Source organism: Monodelphis domestica, chromosome 6 (assembly GCF_027887165.1).
Source record: "Monodelphis domestica isolate mMonDom1 chromosome 6, mMonDom1.pri, whole genome shotgun sequence".
NCBI lineage: Eukaryota > Metazoa > Chordata > Mammalia > Didelphimorphia > Didelphidae > Monodelphis > Monodelphis domestica.
The window spans coordinates 26,360,674-26,383,872 of NC_077232.1; the positions used below are offsets into that span (position 1 = coordinate 26,360,674).

The 23,199-nt window shown below is 36.7% G+C and overlaps 2 protein-coding genes across 2 annotated transcripts; both read right to left on the minus strand.

Moving 5' to 3' along the window:
- Window positions 1-12,957: 12,957 nt before the first annotated feature.
- On the minus strand, window positions 12,958-13,935 carry monDomV1R1267 (vomeronasal 1 receptor monDomV1R1267). The gene is given in 1 exon segment (NM_001166790.1): window positions 12,958-13,935. A coding segment is annotated over 1 exon segment (978 nt).
- A 1,257-nt stretch (window positions 13,936-15,192) lies between these two features.
- Window positions 15,193-16,167, minus strand: monDomV1R1266 (vomeronasal 1 receptor monDomV1R1266). Its single transcript, NM_001167513.1, is given in 1 exon segment — window positions 15,193-16,167. A coding segment is annotated over 1 exon segment (975 nt).
- Between the last annotated feature and the right edge of the window lie 7,032 nt (window positions 16,168-23,199).

The following is a 23,199-nucleotide window of genomic DNA, read 5'->3' on the forward strand; positions in this document are numbered from 1 at the left end:
AAACCGCTCTTATAACCCAGACCCCAGACCAAAAAGGAAAGGGGAATAAAACCACCAAAGGGATGGCTCACATGGCCCAAAATCAAGCCTCCAGGAAGAAAGGGAAAAAAGTGACTATTGAAAACTTTTATGGTGGAAGTACCCAAGGAAAAGAGGAGAATGAGGAGGAAATCCAAAAAAATTCAGAACACGCCTCCCAAAATGGAAACTATCAACAAGCTCTGGAAGATCTCAAACTGGAACTTATCCAAAAGATGGAAACCTTCTGGAAAGAAAAATGGGAGAAAGAGATCAGCTGTCTGACAGATAAGACTGCTCAATTGGAAAAAGAACTCGAAGCATCCAATAGAAGGGCAGACAAGGCTGAAAAGCAAAACCAGTCCCTAATGACCAGAATTAAGCACCTCGAAGAAAGTGAGATGATAAAACAGCAAGAATCAATAAAGCAAACCCAAATAATTAATGAATTGGAAGAAAACATAAAATATCTCACTGAGAAGGTCACGGACCTGGAGAACAGAGGAAGACGAGAAAATCTCCGTATCATCGGTCTCCCAGAAAAACCAGAGGTAAACAACAAATTGGATATTATTCTACAGGAGATTATAAAAGAAAATTGCCCCCACGTTCTGGAGCAAGGGGGCAAAATAGAAATAGAAAGGATTCATAGAACACCTTCTATACTAAATCCCCAAAAGACAACGCCTAGGAATGTAATTGCCAAATTCAAGAGCTTCCAAGTAAAGGAGAAAATCCTACAAGAAGCCAAGAAGAAGAGCTTCAGATATAAGGGGGCTCCCATAAGGATCACACACGACTTAGCGGCTAATACACTAAGAGACCGCAAAGCATGGAACACGATATTTAGAAAGGCAAGAGAGCTGGGTCTCCAACCAAGAATCAACTACCCAGCAAAACTGACTATATACATCCAGGGGAAAGTAGGGGCATTCAACAAAATAGAAGATTTCCAAGCATTTGCTAAGAAAAGACCAGAGCTCTGTGGAAAGTTCGATATCCAAGCACAGAAAGCAAGAGAAACATGAAAAGGTAAATATGAAAGAAAGGGAAAAGGAGATAATTCTTATCTTTCTCTTTAAGTCAAACTCTCTTCTATAAGGACTACATTTACATCAAATTATATATATATTAATATGTGGGGAAAATGTTTTGTGTAACTCTCATAAATTGTATCATCATAAGAGTAGTTAGAAGAAACATGCATAGGGAAAGATTGGGGAATTAAGAAGATTTGGGGAAAGTTGGGGCAAAAAAAGGAAAAGGGAGGGGGGAACCGTGATAATACTAAGATTAACTTCAAGAAATAGGGGGGGAATCAATAGAATAAACTTTCCCATATAAAGATACACATGGGAAGGGGAGGGGAAGAACTCTCATATGAGAAGGAGAGGAAGAGAGCGTGAAGTGGAATTACTTAAACCTTACTCTCAGTGAAATCAAATCTGAGAGGGAAGAACATCTAGATCCAGTGGGATCCTGAATTCTATCTTATCCATTAGGGCAAGAAAGAAAGGAAAATTGAGGAGGGGGAGGGGGGAGGGAGTACAAAAAGGGAGGGAAGGAGAGGGGGGAGGGGAAGGGAGCATAAAAAGGGAGGGGCTAGAAAGGGAAGCATCTCAAGGGAGGGGACTAGGGGGACTGACCTAAAGTAAATCACTGGTTCAAAAGGAGAAAGCTAAAGAAGAAAGGTCAGAACTAGGGGAAGATATCAAAATGCCAGCGAATCCACAAATAACAATCATAACTTTGAACGTGAATGGGATGAACTCACCCATAAAACGCAGACAAATAGCAGATTGGATTAGAACCCAAAACCCTACCATATGTTGTCTTCAAGAAACACATATGAGACGGGTTGACACTCACAAGGTTAGAATTAAAGGTTGGAGTAAGACCTTTTGGGCCTCAACCGATAGAAAGAAGGCAGGAGTTGCAATCATGATATCTGACAAAGCCAAAGTACAAATAGACCTGATCAAAAGGGACAGGGAAGGTAAATATATTCTGCTAAAAGGAAGTATAGACAATGAGGAAATATCACTAATCAACATGTATGCACCAAATGGTATAGCATCCAAATTTTTAATAGAGAAACTAGGAGAATTGAAGGAGGAAATAGACAGTAAAACCATATTAGTGGGAGACTTGAACCAACCACTATCAAATTTAGATAAATCAAATCAAAAAATAAATAAGAAAGAGGTAAAAGAGGTGAATGAAATCTTAGAAAAATTAGAATTAATAGACATATGGAGAAAAATAAATAGGGACAAAAAAGAATACACCTTCTTTTCAGCACCACATGGCACATTCACAAAAATAGATCATACACTAGGTCATAGAAACATGGCACTTAAATGCAGAAAAGCAGAAATATTAACTGCAGCCTTTTCAGATCACAAGGCAATTAAAATATTGATCGGAAAGGGTACATGGAGACCCAAATCAAAAATTAATTGGAAATTAAATAACATGATACTCCAAAATCGGATAGTTAGAGAAGAAATCATAGAAACAATTAACAATTTCGTTGAAGAAAATGACAACGGCGAAACATCCTTTCAAACCTTATGGGATGCAGCCAAGGCAGTACTTAGAGGAAAATTCATATCCCTGAGTGCATATATTAACAAATTAGGGAGGACAGAGACCAAGGAATTGGAAATGCAAATAAAAAAACTCGAGAATGAACAAATTAAAAACCCCCAGAAGAAAACCATACTAGAGATCCTAAAAATTAAGGGAGAAATTAATAAAATAGAAAGTGACAGAACTATTGAGCTAATAAACAAGACTAGAAGCTGGTACTTTGAAAAAACAGACAAAATAGACAAAGTACTGGTTAATTTAATTAAAAAAAGGAAAGAAGAAAGTCAAATTAATAGCATTAAGGATGAAAAGGGGGATCTCACCTCCAATGAAGAGGAAATTAAGGCAATCATTAAAAACTACTTTGCCCAACTATATGGCAATAAATATACCAACCTAGGTGATATGGATGAATATTTACAAAAATATAAATTGTCTAGACTAACAGAAGAAGAAATAGTTTTCTTAAATAATCCCATATCAGAAATTGAAATCCATCAAGCCATCAAAGAACTGCCTAAGAAAAAATCCCCAGGGCCTGATGGATTCACCAGTGAATTCTATCAAACATTCAGAGAACAGTTAACCCCAATACTATACAAACTATTTGACATAATAAGCAAAGAGGGAGTCCTACCAAACTCCTTTTATGACACAAGCATGGTACTAATTCCAAAGCCAGGCAGGCCAAAAACAGAGAAAGAAAACTATAGGCCAATCTCCCTAATGAATATAGATGCAAAAATCTTAAATAGGATACTAGCAAAAAGACTCCAGCAAGTGATTAGAAGGGTCATCCACCATGATCAAGTAGGATTCATACCAGGGATGCAGGGCTGGTTCAACATTAGGAAAACTATCCACATAATTGACCACATCAACAAGCAAACCAACAAGAACCACATGATTATCTCAATAGATGCAGAAAAAGCCTTTGATAAAATACAACACCCATTCCTACTAAAAACACTAGAAAGCATAGGAATAGAAGGGTCATTCCTAAAAATAATAAACAGTATATATCTAAAACCATCAGCTAATATCATCTGCAATGGGGATAAACTAAATCCATTCCCATTAAGATCAGGAGTGAAACAAGGATGCCCATTATCACCTCTATTATTTGACATTGTATTAGAAACACTAGCAGTAGCAATTAGAGAAGAAAAAGAAATTGAAGGCATCAAAATAGGCAAGGAGGAGACCAAATTATCACTCTTTGCAGATGACATGATGGTCTACTTAAAGAATCCTAGAGACTCAACCAAAAAGCTAATTGAAATAATCAACAACTTTAGCAAAGTTGCAGGATACAAAATAAACCCACATAAGTCATCAGCATTTCTATATAATTCCAACACAGCTCAGCAGCAAGAACTAGAAAGAGAAATCCCATTCAAAATTACCCAAAGCAAAATAAAATACTTAGGAATCTATCTCCTGAGACAAACACAGGATCTATATGAACACAACTACAAAACACTTTCCACACAACTAAAACTAGACTTGAACAATTGGAAGAACATTAACTGCTCATGGGTAGGACGAGCCAATATAATAAAAATGACCATCCTACCCAAACTCATCTATCTATTTAGTGCCATACCCATGGAACTTCCAAAATTTTTTTTTACTGATTTAGAAAAAAACATAACAAAGTTCATTTGGAAGAACAAAAGATCAAGGATATCCAGGGAATTAATGAAAAAAAATACAAAGGAAGGGGGTCTTGCAGTCCCAGATCTCAGACTATATTATAAAGCAGCAGTCATCAAAACAATTTGGTACTGGCTAAGAGACAGAAAGGAGGATCAGTGGAATAGACTGGGGGCAAGCAACCTCAGCAAGACAGTATATGACAAACCCAAAGATCCCAGCTTTTGGGACAAAAATCCACTATTTCATAAAAACTGTTGGGAAAATTGGAGGACAGTGTGGGAAAAATTAGGCTTAGATCAACACCTCACACCCTACACCAAGATAAATTCAAAATGGATGAATGACTTGAACATAAAGAAGGAAACTATAAGAAAATTAGGCGAACACAGAATAGTATACATGTCAGACCTTTGGGAAGGGAAATACTTCAAAACCAAGCAAGAATTAGAAAGAATTACAAAATGCAAAATAAATAATCTGGATTACATCAAATTAAAAAGTTTTTGTACAAACAAAACCAATGTAACCAAAATCAGAAGGGTAGCAACAAATTGGGAAACAATCTTCATAAAAACCTCTGACAAAGGTTTAATTACTAAAATTTATAAAGAACTAAATCAATTGTACAAAAAATCAAGCCATTCTCCAATTGACAAATGGGCAAGGGACATGAACAGGCAATTCTCAGCCAAAGAAATCAAAACTATTAATAAGCACATGAAAAAGTGCTCTACATCTCTTATAATCAGAGAGATGCAAATCAAAACAACTCTGAGGTATCATCTCACACCTAGCAGATTGGCTAACATGACAGCTATGCAAAGTAATGAATGCTGGAGGGGATGTGGCAAAGTGGGGACATTAATTCATTGCTGGTGGAGTTGTGAATTGATCCAACCATTCTGGAGGGCAATTTGGAACTATGTCCAAAGGGCGATAAAAGACTGTCTGCCCTTTGATCCAGCCATAGCACTGCTGGGCTTGTACCCCAAAGAGATAATGGACAAAAAGACTTGTACAAAAATATTCATAGCTGCGCTCTTTGTGGTGGCCAAAAATTGGAAAATGAGGGGATGCCCTTCAATTGGGGAATGGCTGAACAAATTGTGGTATATGTTGGTGATGGAATACTATTGTGCTAAAAGGAATAATAAAGTGGAGAAGTTCCATGGAGACTGGAACAACCTCCAGGAAGTAATGCAGAGCGAGAGGAGCAGAACCAGGAAAACATTATACACAGAGACTGATACATTGTGGTACAATCGAAGGTGATGGACTTCTCCATTAGTATCAATGCAATCCCTGAACAATCTGCAGGGATCTAAAAAAAAATACTACCCACAAGCAGAGGATAAACTGTTGGAGTATAAACACCGCTGAAAAGCAACTGCTTGACTACAGGGTTGGAGGAGATAAGACTGAGGAGAGACTCTAAATGAACACTATAATGCAAACTCCAACAACAGGGAAATGGGTTCGAGTCAAGAACACATGTGATAACCAGTGGAATCATGCGTCGGCTATGGGAGAGAGAAAGGCGGGGGGGGGGGGGGGAAGGGGGGAGGGGAGGGGAGGAAAAGAAAACGATCTTTGTTTCCAGTGAATAATGTATGAAAACGACCAAATAAAATAATATTAAAATTAAAAAAAAACAAGTGAAAAAAAACAAAAAAAAATAAGTACAAAATGAGTTCTACCAAATTCCTTTTATTACACAAATATGGTATTGATTCCAAATCCAGGCAGACCAAAAACAGAGAAAGAAAACTACACACCACTTTCCTTAATGAACATAGATGCAAAAATCTTAAATAAAATACTAGCAAAAAGAGGACAGCAAATTATCACAAGGATTATTCACTATTAACAGGTGGGATTTATACCAGTAATGAAAGGATGGTTTAATATTAGGAAAACCATCCACATAATTGATTACATCAATAATCAAATCAACAGCAATCACATGATTATCTCAATAGATGCAGAAAAAGCCTTTAACAAAATAGCCCATTCCTTTTGAAAATACAAGAAAGTTTAGGAAGAGAAGGACATTTCCTAAAAATAATAAGCATTATATATTTAAAATTATCAGCAAGCATCATCTTCAGTGGGGACAAGTTTGAAGCCTTCCCTGTGCGATTTGGAGTGAAGTAAGGATGCCCATTATCCCCTCTATTATTGAACATTATACTAGAAATGTTAGCAGTAGCAATAAGAGAAGGAAAAGATATTAAAGGGATTAAAGTAGGCAATGAGAAAACTAAACTATCACTGTTAACAGATATAATGGTCTACTTAAAGAATCCTAAAAAATCAACTGAAAGGCTAGTAGAAATAATTAACAACTTTAACAAAGTTGCAGGGTACAAAATAAACCCACATAAATCATCAGCATTAATCTAAATTTCTAACAAAACTCAACAGCAAGACTTAGAAAGAGAAACTCCACTTAAAATCACTCTAGACAATGCAAAATATTTAGGAATCTATTTGCCAAGAGAAACACAGGAACTATATGAACACAACTACAAAACACTTTTTATACAACTAAAACTAGATATAAATAATTGGAAAAAAACATTAATTCCTCATGGGTATGATGAGGTAATAAAATAAAAAGGACAATCCTACCCAAATTAAATTAATTTATGCATTCAGTGTCATACCTAACATACTCCCACAAAACTTTTCTTATAGAGTTAGAAAAAACTATAACAAAGTTCATCTGGAAGAACAAAAGATCAAAAATATGAAGAGAAATTAAGGGGGAAAATATGAAGTAAGGCGGCCTAGCAGTACCAGATCTTAAACTGTACTTTAAAGCAGTGGTCATAAAAATAATATATTACCAACTAAGAGACTGAGGTAGATCAATGGAATAAACTAGGGGTAAATGAGCTCAGCAAGTTAGTATTCAATAAACACAAAGAACACAGCTTTTTGAAAAAGAAATCACTATTTGAAAAAAAATTGTTGAGGAAATTGGAAAAAAGTATGGGAAAAATCAGATCTAGATCAACATCTCACACCTCAAATTGGGTAAATAACTTAAAGAGTCAAATCATTAATAAATTAGATGAATATTAAATAGTACACCTGTCAGATCTATGGGAAGGGAAGGAATTTAACACCAAGGAAGAGACAGAGGACTTTAACAAAATATAAAATGAGTGATTATGTTAAATTTAAAATGGTTTGTACAAACAAAACCAATGCAACCAAAATTAGAAGGGAAGCAACAAACTGGGAAAATATTTTTATAACAAAATTCTCTGACAAAGGTTTAATTTCCCAAATATATAAGGAACTAAATAAAATATCCAAAAAATCCAGTCATTCCCCAATTGACAAATGGTCAAGAATATGAATAGGCAATTTTCAGATGAAGAAATTAAAACTATCAATAAGTACATGGAAAAAATGTTCTAAATCTCTTCTTATTAGCAAATGTAGGGGATGTGGCAAAATTGGGACCTTAATGTACTGCTGGTGGAATTGTGAATTGGCCCAACCATTCTAGAAGACATTTTGGAATTATGCCCTAAAGGCTTTTACAAAATGATTCCCCTTTGATCTACATATACCACTGCTGGGTTTTTACCCCAAAGAGATAATAATAAAAATATTTGTATAAAATATTTACAGCTGTACTTTTTATAGTGGCAAAAACTGGAAAATGAGTTGGTGTTCCTCAATTGGGGAATGACTAAAAATTTTGGTATCTGATAGTGATGGAATACATTTGTACTGAAAGGAACAATAAACTGGAGGATTTGTATATGAACTGGAAATATCTCCAGGAATTAATACAAAGAGAAATAAGCAGAACCAGGAGAATATTGTACACAGAAATTGAAACATTGTGGCACAATCAAATGTAACAGACTTTTTCTTCTTAGTAGCAATTCAATGATACAGAGCAATCCAGAGGAACTTTGAAAAAGCAAGCTCTTCACATTAAGAGAAAGAACTGTAGGAGTAGAAATGCAGAAGAAAAACATATAACGGATCACCTAGTTTAATAGGGATATGATTGGGGTTTTGAGTTTTAACAGATCAATCTACTGAAAATATGAATAATACAGATGTAGGTTTTGAACAATGATATGTGTATAACCCAGTGGATTTGCTTGTCAGCTCCCAGAGGGAGGAGGGAAGAAGGGTGGGGAAAATCATGGAACCATGAAAAAATGTTCTAAATAAATAAATAAATTCAAAAAGATATATTTCTTTTTAAAAAGAGCTAGTTGTGCAGTGAGTAAATAGAGCAGCAAATCTGGAATCAGGAATGACATGGGCATTGTACCCCCAGAAACTCAGGCAAATTATTATCAGGGAAATTCCCTTGTGTGATTTTTAAATTTTCTCCGTCTTGCTTGGTCTAGCACCCAGAAATGTGCACATCTACACTACATGGGCATGTGCTAGCTAATGACAAATCAGAAACAACTAACTGCCCCCCCCCCCGGGCTGTCCTAAGCCAAGCTTGAGCCACCATTGGCACATGTGAGCAGGAAGTGAGGTACAGAACAGCCACTGGAGTTCTTGTCACTTCCTGAGGAGACTGCTAGACGCCAGTTCGTTCCTGGAACTTGAGCTTGGAGGAGCCCTTCAGACAGCTTTCCTTCAATCAGTCACGTGGGTGACTGATAAGGACTGACTCCACTTTTCCCATTGGATCCCAGGCCAAACCCTTGAGCTCCTGCCTCCAGTTCAGCCTGAGCCAGAGCAGTTAAGCTAACTCCCTTTCCTTCTCTCCCTCTCTCTCTCTCCTTCTTTTAATTTCTTCCTCCTCTTGTAATTAAATCACCATAAAACTCCATTCTGACTTGAGTGTTTCATTTTAGGATTTTATAAGTAAAATCCTTGGAGAACTATAATTATTATATTCAGTCTCAACCCCTAAAATTTTAACTTAACACTTGCTCCCTTACATCCTCAGGACTCTGAGCCTAAAAACATCCAATGATCCCTCTAGGAATCTGAGATGATTGTCCTCCTTTGATCATCCTCTAGATTTTAAGATGGACAGAGAGAGGCATCTCCAGGCTACACCTTGATCCTATCAGGCTACATCTCAGACATCTGTTTGTTCCCTAAAACCAAGGAATCTTTATGCCTTCAGGAAGACCCCAGTCAGATGACCACCCCACCACACCAAATGCCTGAGGGTTTACCACTCTAGAGTCATGTCCACACCTTGACATAGCATCTGTTGTAAAGAGTATAAAATCCCCAGAACTGATATCGTCTGGAGGACAGCCTTTCCATCCATGCTGTCCTCCCAGGAACTGCTCCCCACCTTGCTATCCTCCTGGCCATTCTCAACATTACTCTCTAAATGAATAAATCTCTCTTTTTGTTTTTAAGCTAAGTTTTGGAGTCTTGCATTCTTGCAGAAGGTACCCTTCCCCAACCCCAGGGGTACACATCTTCACCCCATAACAAGGAAGATCTGGCTTTCCTTAAAAACCTAGGTGGTATAAAGCTTGGTGTATATATAATATGCACTAAATGCTAATATGATATGATAATGTTTCATTACTGATAGTAACCAACCCCCCCCAACAATAGCATAATTACCCTGTTCATCACTTCCAATTATATACATGTTAACCCCAGTTCTGTCAGAGATTATGACTTCTTTTTATCAGTGAAGGCTGATCTAGGCCCTCATCTTAACTTTATGTTTGTCTCTCATTGTCAGAATGCTTTTTGTAAACAACAAATTGCCGGGTCCTCTTTTTTATTTTTTATCCTTTTCATCTCATGTGTGAATTCATCCTATTCACACTCAATGTCATATTTACTATTTGTTTATTTCCAACTCTGTTCCTCCTCACTGTTTATTCCCCTTTTCAATTCTGTGTGCTGCATCCATACTCAGATGTCCAATTTCCTTTGAGCAGTCACTATCCTATTCACATACTTTCCCCCAAATCCTCTCTTATTCACATACTTTCCCCCAAATCCTCTCGTATCATTTCCCTTTTCCCACCTAGTTCCAAATTGTTCCCTCACTTTTCTTTATTTCTTTATCCCCTAAGCTTACCCCCACATACTTCTTGATATATACTCCCCTCCAGGTATTCTTCCCTTTCCTTCTTTTAATGAACCTCTCATCCACCTTTCTTTTAACCCACCTTCTAATCTGACCCCCTCAGTCCCCCAAAGGGATTCTGAGATGTTCCCTTATCCCAATCTCCTTCCCACCTCTTTTTCTGTATGTTAAGAATATTTTTACTCTTCTAACTGTATTCTACAACCCTCAGCCCTCCACCCCTTCTTATTTTTCTCTATGGCAATTGCTTCACTCATTCCTCTTACATATGAGATTGCCATTCTGCTTTTTGCCAAGTTATGGCTTTTTCTCCAGAAAAAAATGGTCATTCTAGGTTGGTGTAGGAGGGATTCCAAACCTGTTATGATTTAGAACTTAGGGGCTTCTAGGAGCCTGCTTTCTCTGAGATTTTGTAATTATTGTTAGAACTTAAGAAGAAGATAAAGGAGGTATTATTTTCAGATTATAAAGATAAGTGAAATTAATTTTTGAATGGTAAGATTTCTTGACACAGTCTCAAATTAGGCATTAGATAAAAGCCTAGAAATAAAAGTTTCTCCTTCCTGGTTTAGGATTTTGATTTACTATAGGACTAATCTGAAGAAAATAATTTTAGATGCAATATATCCCGTTTCTCTAAGGTATGAGTAATTCTACATATTATTATATTTTAATATGTGAGGATTTTATTCATAGAAAAATAAATCTTTAAAAATATCTCTACATAAAGATTAATAAAGAAGTCTATTTAGACTGTGACTCTCATAATGGTATCATGTGGAAGAACCATCTGGTCTTTTATGCATTTAAGATTTTTATAATGAAGAGCTCAGTTTTATCTTTCCCAATAGAATCAGCTTCCAACCAACACATTCACAGGAAACTCAAGAAGACACTACTAAATTTGAATATCATTTATTTAACATTTTGGGGTACTCTCAAGAGAATCATCTCATCACAGGTACAGAGTTGAATTTCTCAGTGTCTAAGTTCACCTTTTTGTTAATATTCAGTCATTCAGTTGTGTCCAAGTGTTTGTGACCCCGTGGATCATAGGACACCAGGCCCTTTCCTTCTCCACCATCTCCTAAAGTCTAAGCTTATGTTCATTGATTCCATGACACTGTCTATCCATCTTATCCTCTGCTGTCCCCCTCTCCTTCTGCCTTTAATCTTTTGCAACGTTAGGGTCTTTTTCAAGGGGTCCTCTCTTCTCATTATGTGGTTCAAGTATTTAATCATCTGTTTGGTTATTTGTCCTTCCAACGAACAGACTGAATTAATTGAAATGTTGATTGATTTAATTTTCTTGCTGTCCACAGTACTTTCTTCACTCTTCTCCATTACCAACACTTTGAAAGTGTTGATTCTGCAGCACTCAGCTTTTCTCATAGTCCAGCTCTCACAGTCATACTTTACTACTGGGAAAAATAAATTTTACTGTATTAATCTTTCTTTGCCAGGTGATGTCTCTGATATTTTTAAAGCACTATCAAAGTTGGCCATATCTTTCCTTTCAAAGAGCAAGTGTCTTTTAGTTCCGTGGCTGCAGTGACCATCTCCATTAATATTTGATCCCAAGAAAGTAAAATCTCACATTATTTCCTTTTCTTCTTCCTCTTCTTTTTAGGAAATGACTGAAAAATAGTCACTATCTTAGGGACTGTTCTTAATGTTAAACTTCCAGCCAGCATTTACACTCTTTTTTTTTTTTACTTAGCTGGAGGCTTCTAAATTTCTCTCCACATTCTACCATCAGAGTGGTATTATCTGCATATCTGAAATTGTTGATATTTTCATGATGACCTTAATTCCATTTTTTTATTTTTTCAGTATTATATTTCACATGATATTCTCTAAATATAAGTTGTCAAGAAGGTGATAGTATATACCCTTGTAGCATTCCTTTTCAAATCTTAAACCAGTTAGCTGTTTTATGTTTGGTTCTGTTGCTTCTTGAACTGCATAAAAGGCCCTTAGGGGACAAGTAAGATGATCTGATTCTCCCATCTCTTTGATGACTTCTCACATTTCATTGTGATCTACACAGTCAAAACTTTAGCGTAGTCAAAGAAGCAGAAGTAGATGGGGTGTTTTTCATCCTGGAACTCCATTGATTTACCCTTAATCTAGCAAATGTTGACCTATCTGTCCTAAATAAACATGCCTGGCATAGCTCAGAGTTTCTCTGAACTATGCAAGTCCCTTTGCCATGAGACTCAGAAGTGGTAAATATCATCTAGGAGACTAAATTTAAAAGTTTAAAATAGGGACTTTATGCAGAATGATAACCATTACTAATTATCTTAAGAGAATACTCACTCTTGGTGGGCAGCTATGTGCATTCTGGTTAAAAGGATACTCTAGGAGAAAAAGAATAAATTTATGACTTTGAACATATATAAGGGTTCCAAATTATCAATATTAAAGAGTAAACACCTCTTAGCCTGTACTCAATAATATTTATTTTTGAAGTTTAACACAGATGCTAGTCTGAATGGGTTTTGTGTATTGAAGTTGTTGAAAAATAAATTCTTGTTATGTGAAATAATATTGATCCCGGGCTCCATCAACCCCAAGGGATTGGGCTAGGTGGTCTTCCATTTTCCTCCCTATTTCTAAAATCTTCATTTTGGGGGCTCTGCATGTCTTTGGCATGATACCATGGATAAGGGTATAGCACATGAATGTTTTATTCCTTGGATTGAGCAACAGAATTTCCAAAGGGACCAGGTTTCACTTCTTATCAGTACAAAAGGACTGATTGCTTGAAAAGACATAGACAGAAACATAGGAACATAGAGTTGCCAAGATGCAGATATCTTAAAATAATCTATATAAATAGCAATGATAGCACATGCTGAGTTGAAGAAGAAGAAGAAGATGCTTACCAGCAAAAGAATGTCTTTAGTGGCCCTGATCTCAGGGGAGGCTCTGAGGTTGACTTTGGTGCTATGAATATGCTGGACTTGCTGCCGATGTTGGTACAGGACAAACACCATGTATGCACTACTAACAGTCATGACAGCCACAATAATAAAATCATAAAAAGCAATCAAGTATTGAAATTTTAATCGATCCATGTTATATGTGTCCATAAAGCAATATCTAACTTTGTTCTTCCATTTGTTCTTTGTGATATTCCCAGGACCACTGACATAAATAGGAAGAGCAGCATCTATTAAGAGATTTAGGATCCAGCAGAGAATACAGCAGGGAGCCATGCTCTTATGCAATTTGACTTTCAGAATTGCCCACTTGGTGCTGCTTGGGCTTATGACCACAGCCTGGAAGACACTTAATAGGGAGGTACTGCAAATGGAAAGGCCACGGAATACTCTCTGCAGATAAGTTATGATTTTGCATACAACATCATTTAGAAAAAATTTCCATCCCCAAGAAAATATTGTCATGGGTATCCCCCTACAGAGAAGAAACATGGCATTGGCAAAAGAGAGTTGTATGAAAATTAGGTGTATGCGTCTGGGACTTTTCTGAATTTCAAAATGAAAACAGTAATGATAAATGAGGTAAAAGTTTCCTAGAACTCCAATTATAGTCTGCAACAGGTAGGCAATCCCCAGGATTTCACCAATAGAAAACATTTCTTAGATGATTTGGTTAATAGAACTTCCCTTCAATCCAAAGTGACCTAAGGAGAAAAACAATGGGATTCTAAATATCTCAGCCTCAGTTTCCTGATGGGAATTCATAATTCCCTCACCTTCCCAATAAGAAGCAAAGATTCTTCCTAGGCAAGATGTACAAAAGTTACCTTAAAAATTGCTTTCGTTGAGGTGAATCTAAAAGAGTTGAGAAGAAAGAGTGATCTGATTTCTCACAAGTCACATCTGAAAAACATTGACATAATACCTAACAACAAATTCTGGAGTCAGAGAACTGACAAAAAGATGGGATAAAATATATTTTTTTTACCCATTACAACTTAGAAGATTGGCACAAAATGGTCATTGCATTGTCAATATTTTCAAACACACACACACACACACATATACATACATATACATTTATAGATCACCCCACCTTACCCCAGGACTATCAGTATTGATTTGTACTAATAAAAAAGAATGAGAGTGGAGAACAGTTCAACCAGTTAGTTGTTTTATGTTTCATTCTGATGCTTCTTGAACTCATAAAAGATCCTCAGGGGACAAGTAAGATGATCTGATTCTCCCATCTCTTTGATGACTTGTCACATTTTGTTGTGATTGACACAGTCAAAGGCTTTAGTGTAGTCAAAGAAGCATAAATAGATGTTTTGTTTTACATCCTGGAACTCCATTGATTTACCCTTAATCTAGCAAATGTTGGCCTATCTGTTCTAAATAAACATGCCTGGCATAGCTCAGAGTTTCACTGAACTATACAAGTCCCTTTACCATGTGATTCATAAGGGATAAATATCATGTAGGAGACTAAATTTAAAAATGTAAAATGGGGGCTTCATGTAGCATGATAATTAATACTAATTATCTTAATGGAATACTCACTCTTGATGGGCAACTGTGTGCATTCTGGCTAAAAAGATACTTTAGAAGAAATAGAATAAATGTATGACTTTGAACATATATAATATATTATATACATAATATAATATAATGTAATGTAACATAATATATAATAACATCTATTGTTAACATTAAAGAGTAGACACTTCTTAATGTGTATACAATATTATTGATTTTCTAAGGTTAACACACATGCTAGCCTAATATGTTTTGTGTATTGAAGTTGTTGAAAAATAAATTCTTGTTATGTGAAATAATATTGATCCCGGGCTCCATCAACCCCAAGGGATTGGGCTAGGTGGTCTTCCATTTTCCTCCCTACTTCTAAAATCTTCATTTTGGGGGCTCCATATGTATTTGACGTGATACTATGGATAGTGGTATAACACATGAACATTTTATTCTTTGGATTGAGCAACAGAATTTCCAAAGGGACCAGGTTTCACTTCCTATCAGCACAAAAGGACAGATTGCTTGAAAAGACATAGACAGAAACATAGGAACATAGAATTGCCAAGGTGCATATGCCTTAAAATAATCTGTATAAATAGCAATGATAGCACATGCTGAGTTAAAGAAGAAGAAAATGCTTACCAGCAACAAGATGACTTTTATGGCCCTGATCTCAGGGGAGGCTTTGGAGTAGACTTTGGTGCTATGAATATGTTGGACTTGCTGCCGATGTTGGTACAGGACAAACACCATGTATGCACTACTAACAGTCATGGCAGCCACAATAATAAAATCATAAAAAGCATTCAAGTACTGAAGTTTTAATCGATCCATGTTATATGTGTCCATAAAACAATATCTTATTTTGTTCTTCCATTTGCTCTTTGTGATATTCCTAGGACCACTGACATAAATAGGAAGAGCAGCATCTATTAAGAGATTTAGGATCCAGCAGAGAATACAGCAGGGAGCCATGCTCTTATGCAATTTGACTTTCAGAATTGCCCACTTGGTGCTGCTTGGGCTTATGACCACAGCCTGGAAGACACTTAATAGGGAGGTACTGCAAATGGAAAGGCCACGGAATACTCTCTGCAGATAAGTTATGATTTTACACACAACATCATTTAGAAAAAATTTCCATCCCCAAGAAAATATTGTCATGGGTATCCCCCTACAGAGAAGAAACATGGCATTGGCAAAAGAGAGTTGTATGAATATTAGGTGTATGCGTCTGGGACTTTTCTGAATTTCAAAATGAAAACAGTAATGATAAATGAGATAAAAGTTTCCTAGAACTCCAATTATAGTCTGCAACAGGTAGGCAATCCCCAGGATTTCACCAATAGAAAACATTTCTTAGATGATTTGGTTAATAGAACTTCCCTTCAATCCAAAGTGACCTAAGGAGAAAAACAATGGGATTCTAAATATCTCAGCCTCAGTTTCCTGATGGGAATTCATAATTCCCTCACCTTCCCAATAAGAAGCAAAGATTCTTCCCAGGCAAGCTGTACAAAAGTTCCCTTAAAATCGTTTTCCTTGAGGTGAAGCTAAGAGAGCTGAGAAGAAACAGTGATCTGACTCCTAACAAGTTACATCTGAATAACATTGACATAATACCTAACAACAAATTCTGGAGTCAAAGAACTGACAAAAATATGGGATGAAATAATCTTTTACCCATTACAACTTAGAAGATTGGCACAAAATGTCCATTGCATTGTCGATATTTGCAAACACACACACATACACACACACATACATATACATATATGTATCACCTCACCTTTCCCCAGGACTATCAGTGTTGATTTGTACAAATAAAAAAGAGTGTGAGTGGAGTACAGAACAATAAACCAAGGCAGGCCTCACCTTGGCAAATCAGCACAGTCCAGGGGGCATCTGAATCAACAGCAAAGGCTTTCCAGAACTCCCAGCCCTCAAACACTAATGGGATTGATAACTGGTCAGATGGAGATTACAGGGGCTCCTTATCTGACTTTAATTGAAGGATTCACTTTCAATACTCATAAAGATTCAGTCAACAGTCATGGAGAATAATACCAGGGTGAAGAGAAGTACTGACAAGAAAGCATTTTTGGCTATGAGAGAGCAAGGAGTCCTGGTCACAATTCCATGGCAGAAAATAGTGCTTTTGTTTACTCACAGAATCAGAGCACAGATTTAGAAAGTGTTAATCATAACACCCTGGAAGAACTAAAAAATTATAGATCTCTTGAGCTAGCTCTGAAAGCAGGTTCACAAAGCCATTTTAAAACTTGGCTCAGTACCTTTTCCAACAGAAGATCATGGCCCAATATTAACTTTTAAAAAGTTAAAAGTAAAGAAGTCTGAAAAATTATTAAATAAGAAAACAAACCAAAATAAATATAAAAAATTTGGTTATGGAAATGACTAAAACACAAACTTATAAAAAGATCAGAAACTCAATATCACTACATCCAGCCTCAAATAAAATATGAATGGGTCTCAAATCCAAAAAGAATTATCAAAGTAGCTCAAAAAGAATTTTTAAAATCAAGTAAGAGAGGTAGAAGAAAATGGTTTCATCATTAAACAAAAAAGGGAGAGGGAGAATCTATTGATAGTTTGGTAAAAGAAGCACACAAACATTGTAAAATTAATACCTTAAAAGTACGATGGGTTAATGGTAACAGAAGTATAAAAATTCATTAAAGAAAACAATAAAACAGGATTAGACACATAGAAAAAGATTTACAAATATTATCTGAGGAAAAGAACTCCTCAAAAAGTAGAATTAGCCAAATAGAAAAGGAAACCCAGAAGCTCACTGAAGAAAAATGTCTTGAAAATTAGAATTTTTTAAGTGAAATCTAATGACTTCATGGGACATGAAAAAACAAATCAAGACAAAAGAATGACAAAATAAAAAGAAATATCTGTTTGGAAAAATAACTGACCTGGAAAATATATCTATGAGAGATAATTTGTAAAGTATTTGTATTACCTGAAAGTCATGGTGCTATAAAGCCTAAATATCTCCTTTCAAGAAATACTCAAATGAAAGTGTCTTGATATCCTAGAAACAGAAGGTAAAATATAATTTGAAAAAATTCACCAGTCACCTCCTAAAAGAGATGTTAAGATGAAAAATTCACAGAAATATCGTAGCCAAATTCCAGAACTTCCAGTTCAAGGAAAAACAGGTGAATGAAGGGTAATATGCAGTAATCATAATGTCAAAAAAATTTCAAGTTTCTCTAATGAAGATATCATTTGCCAAATATATGAATGAATCAAATTTATAAAAATACAAAAAATTCCCCTATTAATAAATAGTCAAAAGATCTGAACAATCAGTATCCTTTCAATGTCCTATCATGATTTCTGTTCTGTATAACATAAAAGCAACTATGGAATATCTCATCATTTCCATCTCCAGTAATTGTTTCTCATGGCTCTTCCTACTTGCTCTTTTTTGAGAGAATTCCAACTTGCCATTCTAATTATGCCCTTCATCTCCTTCATCCAATCAAGATTACTTCAAAGGAAGGAGGAAAATCTCATGGTGGGGGAGTTTTCCTAAGGGAAGAAGGGGGCAAATGAGGATGTCCCCATTTAATCAGTGAAGGAAATGTGTGAAAAATGGGTGTAACTGAAAAATTTCTTGAAAAATATCACCCTGAGAAAGCTTTAACAAGCAGAATTGGAAATCCGTTAATGACTGGATAATTTTCCACTTTAGAGGAATTTTGAAACACAGACAATAACAACATTAGATACAGTTCTCATTAAGTTTACAACTAGTGAATGTCAACCAGGGTTCAGTGGTGAAAAGGGACAGAACAGTGAAAGAACTAAAGTTTCCCCTTAGATATTACAGAAGGGGATTCCTCTTCCAAATGATAACATTTCTCCTCCCCACCATAACTTAAGGCAATGAACTACTCTCAATGCAGGTCAAGTTAAGTCAACCCTTTTGGTACTCAACCTGTCATTTGGAATGAATTAATGATGAGCTCCAAGTTGCCACTGAACACACACATGTATATATGTATGTATGTATCCATATACACACATATATATTCCCCCAAATGTTTTATATCTATAAATATCTCTCTAATATATACCAAGCAGTGTGCTAAGTAGGTCACAAAAGAGAAGCAAAAAACTATCCATGTCCATTCCAACATGAAGTATATCATGTAAACAAACAGATAAAAGATATATTTAGATTTAAATGGAAGGTAATTTTAAAAGTAAGATGTCAACAGTTGGAGCAATGAGGGAAGGCTTCCTATAGCAGGTGGCTTTTACCAGAGATTCCAAAAGGTGTGCATGGTTAATGGTCTTATCAGTCTTGCAACCTACATCATCACTACCCTTTGCCTCACTGATTGGAGGGTAGGGCTATGAACATCAGATCATCATTTAAAGAGAGAACATAGCTCAGAAATGTCCCCATTTTTCACTTAGGTGCACTCCAGTGAAATTTCTATCTAACTTCTCCATTATGGCTTGGCATGAGGTATTTTATCCCTCTCCTTCTCCAACTTAATTTCAGATTCCATTTGTGTTTTGTCTTCCTCCACATGATTTTAAGCAACTTGGGGTCAGAAAATGTCTTTCTTTTTTCATATGTGTGTCTTCAATGCTTAGAACAGTGCCTGAAACTTAGCAGGTACTTAATGAATATTGATTGACTGATTGATTGACTGATTGATTGATTAAAGTGCTATCCAGGATCTTAGGTAAGTTTCAATGTATTATTCATTTCCCCAAGGATGAAAGATCTCTAGAACTTACTCATTGTTCGTTTGCAAATGTAAAATCCATAGAATGATAATTTAAGAAATAGCATGAAAAGTTAGGGAGATGATACCTAAGCAGGCTCTAGCCAAATTTTAAAATACATAATGGAGAACATGTTGATATTTTCAAACATATATTTGGATGCACACACACACACACACACACACACATATTTATATACATAATATACATTTACAATATATATATATAATATATATATGTTGATCACCTTACTTCCCCCCCCAGGACTATCAGTGTTGATTTGCCATAATAAAACTGGTCTCAATAAAAGAGTGGGGAGCAAGGAAGATGGTGGCAAGAATTGGTCTTAATGTGTCTGTTGGCAATGGAAAAAGAAGGCAAAATACTAAAGTACCTTCTCTCTGAGGAAGATGCAAAGTCATAAGATGAGGAGCAGGAATGACCTTGGAGATTCTCTTGCCCAACTCTTCTCTTTTCTAATCAGGTGGAACATGCTGCAAAAGGGAAATGTTCCCAGAAATACATGATTAGTAGGTAGTTGAGCAAGTCTTTAAGCTTCAGTCTCCAACTTAAATGCTATTTTGAAATGTTACATGATGCTTCATGAATAGCCTCTACACACCAAGTCTGACAATTGGGCTAGGAATCCCTTTGTACAAAGTACAATTTGTAATGCAAGAAGTCAATAAATCATACTGGATAACAGGCATCAAATAAATGGGAGCAGAATGGATCCTGGGCAGGGACTGAGCAAAAAGAAGAAGGAATGGAGATTGGAATGATAGCTAAGAGGTACTACTGTAACGGCCACCTGGTAGTTGGCATATCAATGTTACATTGACAACAAGCAACCACATTATGAAATGTTGAGCCAGGGGAGGAGGCAGAAAGCCTAGTACAAAAGAAATGAAGCTAAAGTTGACATCAAAGTACTTGAGTTCTAAGTCCTGGATGCCATTTATTATCTCTTTATCCGTGAATATATCTTTTCCCTTAAGATCAGTATACTTAACTGTAATCTAAGGGCCTTGAGCAAAATGGTAGCCCCTTTGGTTCTATTCATAGAGCTCTTGGGGTGAGAACAGGATTAAGTCCAGCCATATAAAGAACACATACACTACATTACATATTCCAATGGGAGCTGAGCATTTAAGCCTATACCTTCTTACCTGGCACAGTGTTTAAGCCTAAAGGGGGAGGAGGCAGGAGGAGAGAAAGAGGAGAGAGAGTGGGAGGGGGGGGAGGGATGGAGAGGGTAAGAAAGACAGAGACAGAGACAAAAGACAGAGTTAATTCAATTACCACAGCATAGGGCAGACAGTATGTTCCTTCTTAAACCCAAGGATAATATTATACCTACACTGACATCTTCCACAAGATCCCTGCCTTCTCTTGAGCAATCACTCAGGGATATCATCTTCTCCTAAAAAAGGCTCTCTTCTTATCAATCTCAATTTCTGAGGCTCAGCAGTAGTTACTCACCTAGTTTGCTTCTGCTATAAGGAGAATGGATAGAGCTGTAAAAATTAATATGTGTCATAGGAGAGGGGGCAGGAAGGAGACTCCTTATATAGGGAAGGATATGTCTGAATTCATCTCCTCCAAGACCTCTTATTTTCATGTCATCTTCATTATACGAGCAGTGACACTTTCTGCATGGGGAATCCGGGATGCTTCTGAAAAATCAGCAAACTCTGGTCTCAGGTGCAAATCCTCATCAACAATAACAGTCAATTAATTGTAATTTTCATAGATGTACCACTGAGCAACAGGAACAGAAACTTTTCCTGTACCTCATGAGAGGGGAGGATAAAATAAGCATGAATAAGTGTCTTAGAGAGGTGACACTGGGAATTCTAGAGAGGCAATAGGTAAGGGCCCCCTTTACATGTGCCCTGAGGATTCTACTGAGCTATCCTATCCTTCAAGTCAATGTAATCAATATTTATTCAGCAGCTACTACATTCCAGGCACAGGAGAAGACATGGTAAAGCATGGCAGTATCTTTGCCAAGAAAACCTCATGATCAATATGGCCATGCTCTGGTTTAGCATGTCTACAAAGAGTCAGACATGATTGAAAAATATGCCAAGCACTGTACTGAGGTAGAAAAAAATGAGAAGAGACACTCCCTACCTGCAAGGGGCTTACAATCTAATGGGAGAGGGAGAAAATCAAATGGTAAGGTGAAGTCATGATACCCCAATGCATTCTGTAGTGGGAATCCACTGAATCTGCTGACAGAAAGGGCTAATATGTGGATAGTTACTTTTTGTTTTTCAGTTCTGTCCAACTCTTCATGCTCCCATTTGGGATTTTATTGGGCCAATATAGTGCTGTGGTTTGCTTTTTCCTTCTCTAGCTCATGTCTCTGAGGCAGAAATGAATACAAATAGAGTAAAGTGACTCGCTCAGAGTCACATAGCTAGTGATTGTCTGAGGCTGGATTTTAATTCAGGAAGATGAATGGTCCTGACACTCTATTGACTTCACCACCTAGATACTCACACATTCCAAGGACCAATACAAATACATTTTCCCTTTAGGGGAGGCCATATTCTAACTTAGGAAGAAGAATCCTTGCACACAGCTAGAAAATATTGAAGATAGGACTGAAAAAGGAAGCCTCAAAGTTTACCTTCAGTTCTCTTTTCGTTTGTGTTTTGTGTTTTCATGTTTAGCCAATGAATTTGGGAAAAGGCATAGCAGTTCAAAGTGCTTGATTTCAGGTTACCTGAAATACATTTTGGGACAATGAGAATATTATTATTTTTCAAATACTACATGTGCTTCCTCTCTCAATAATATACTGAAATAACCAGCAAACAAAGCTTCAACTTGCTTACTGTTTTCCATTCATGCTTCCTTGACATTTGTATTCCTATGTAATACAATTGCAAAGTACACTCTTTTAGTGTCAGCTTTAAAAACAACAACAACCTCACGTAACTCCAAAGTCATGAAGTCTTAGGTAGGAATCAGATGGTCATCCCCGGTGTACATCGTATGAGGGATGATATTTTTCCCCCAAAGTACAGACCTAGAGGAACAATCGAGCAGGCCTGGGAGGGCTGAAGAAGCCATTCCATGCCACCTATATTATGAGCACGAGCCCCAACATTTCAGTTTCATAGATGAGTTGCTCTGCCTTATTAATTGTGTAGTTACCTCTCTCACCTAAATCTTTTTTATCCTTCCCTTCCCTCTTAGAATCAATACTGTGTATTGGTTCCAAGGCAGAAGAGTAGTAAAAGTGAGGTAATGGGAGTTAAGTGACTTGCTCAGGGTCACCCAGATAGGAAGGATCTGAGGCCAGATTTGAACCCAGGACCTCCTGTTTTTGTGCCTGGCTCTCCATCCACTGAGCTTCCCACATGGCCCTCTTCTCAAAATCTTTCCTAGCGTTTCAAGGAAACTCGTCCCCTCCCCCTTCCTGAGTAACTTTACCCGTCCATCAAACATTCCCAACATACCACAGTTGTGCCAGGTTTGCATCAGCTTGCATTGGCATACGTTCTGTATGTCAATAAAATTTCAAGTTGGGGGCAGAAAGAGGGAGACCGACGAGAGAAAGGGAGAGACCAAAGAGAAGACCAAGAAGATGGTGGG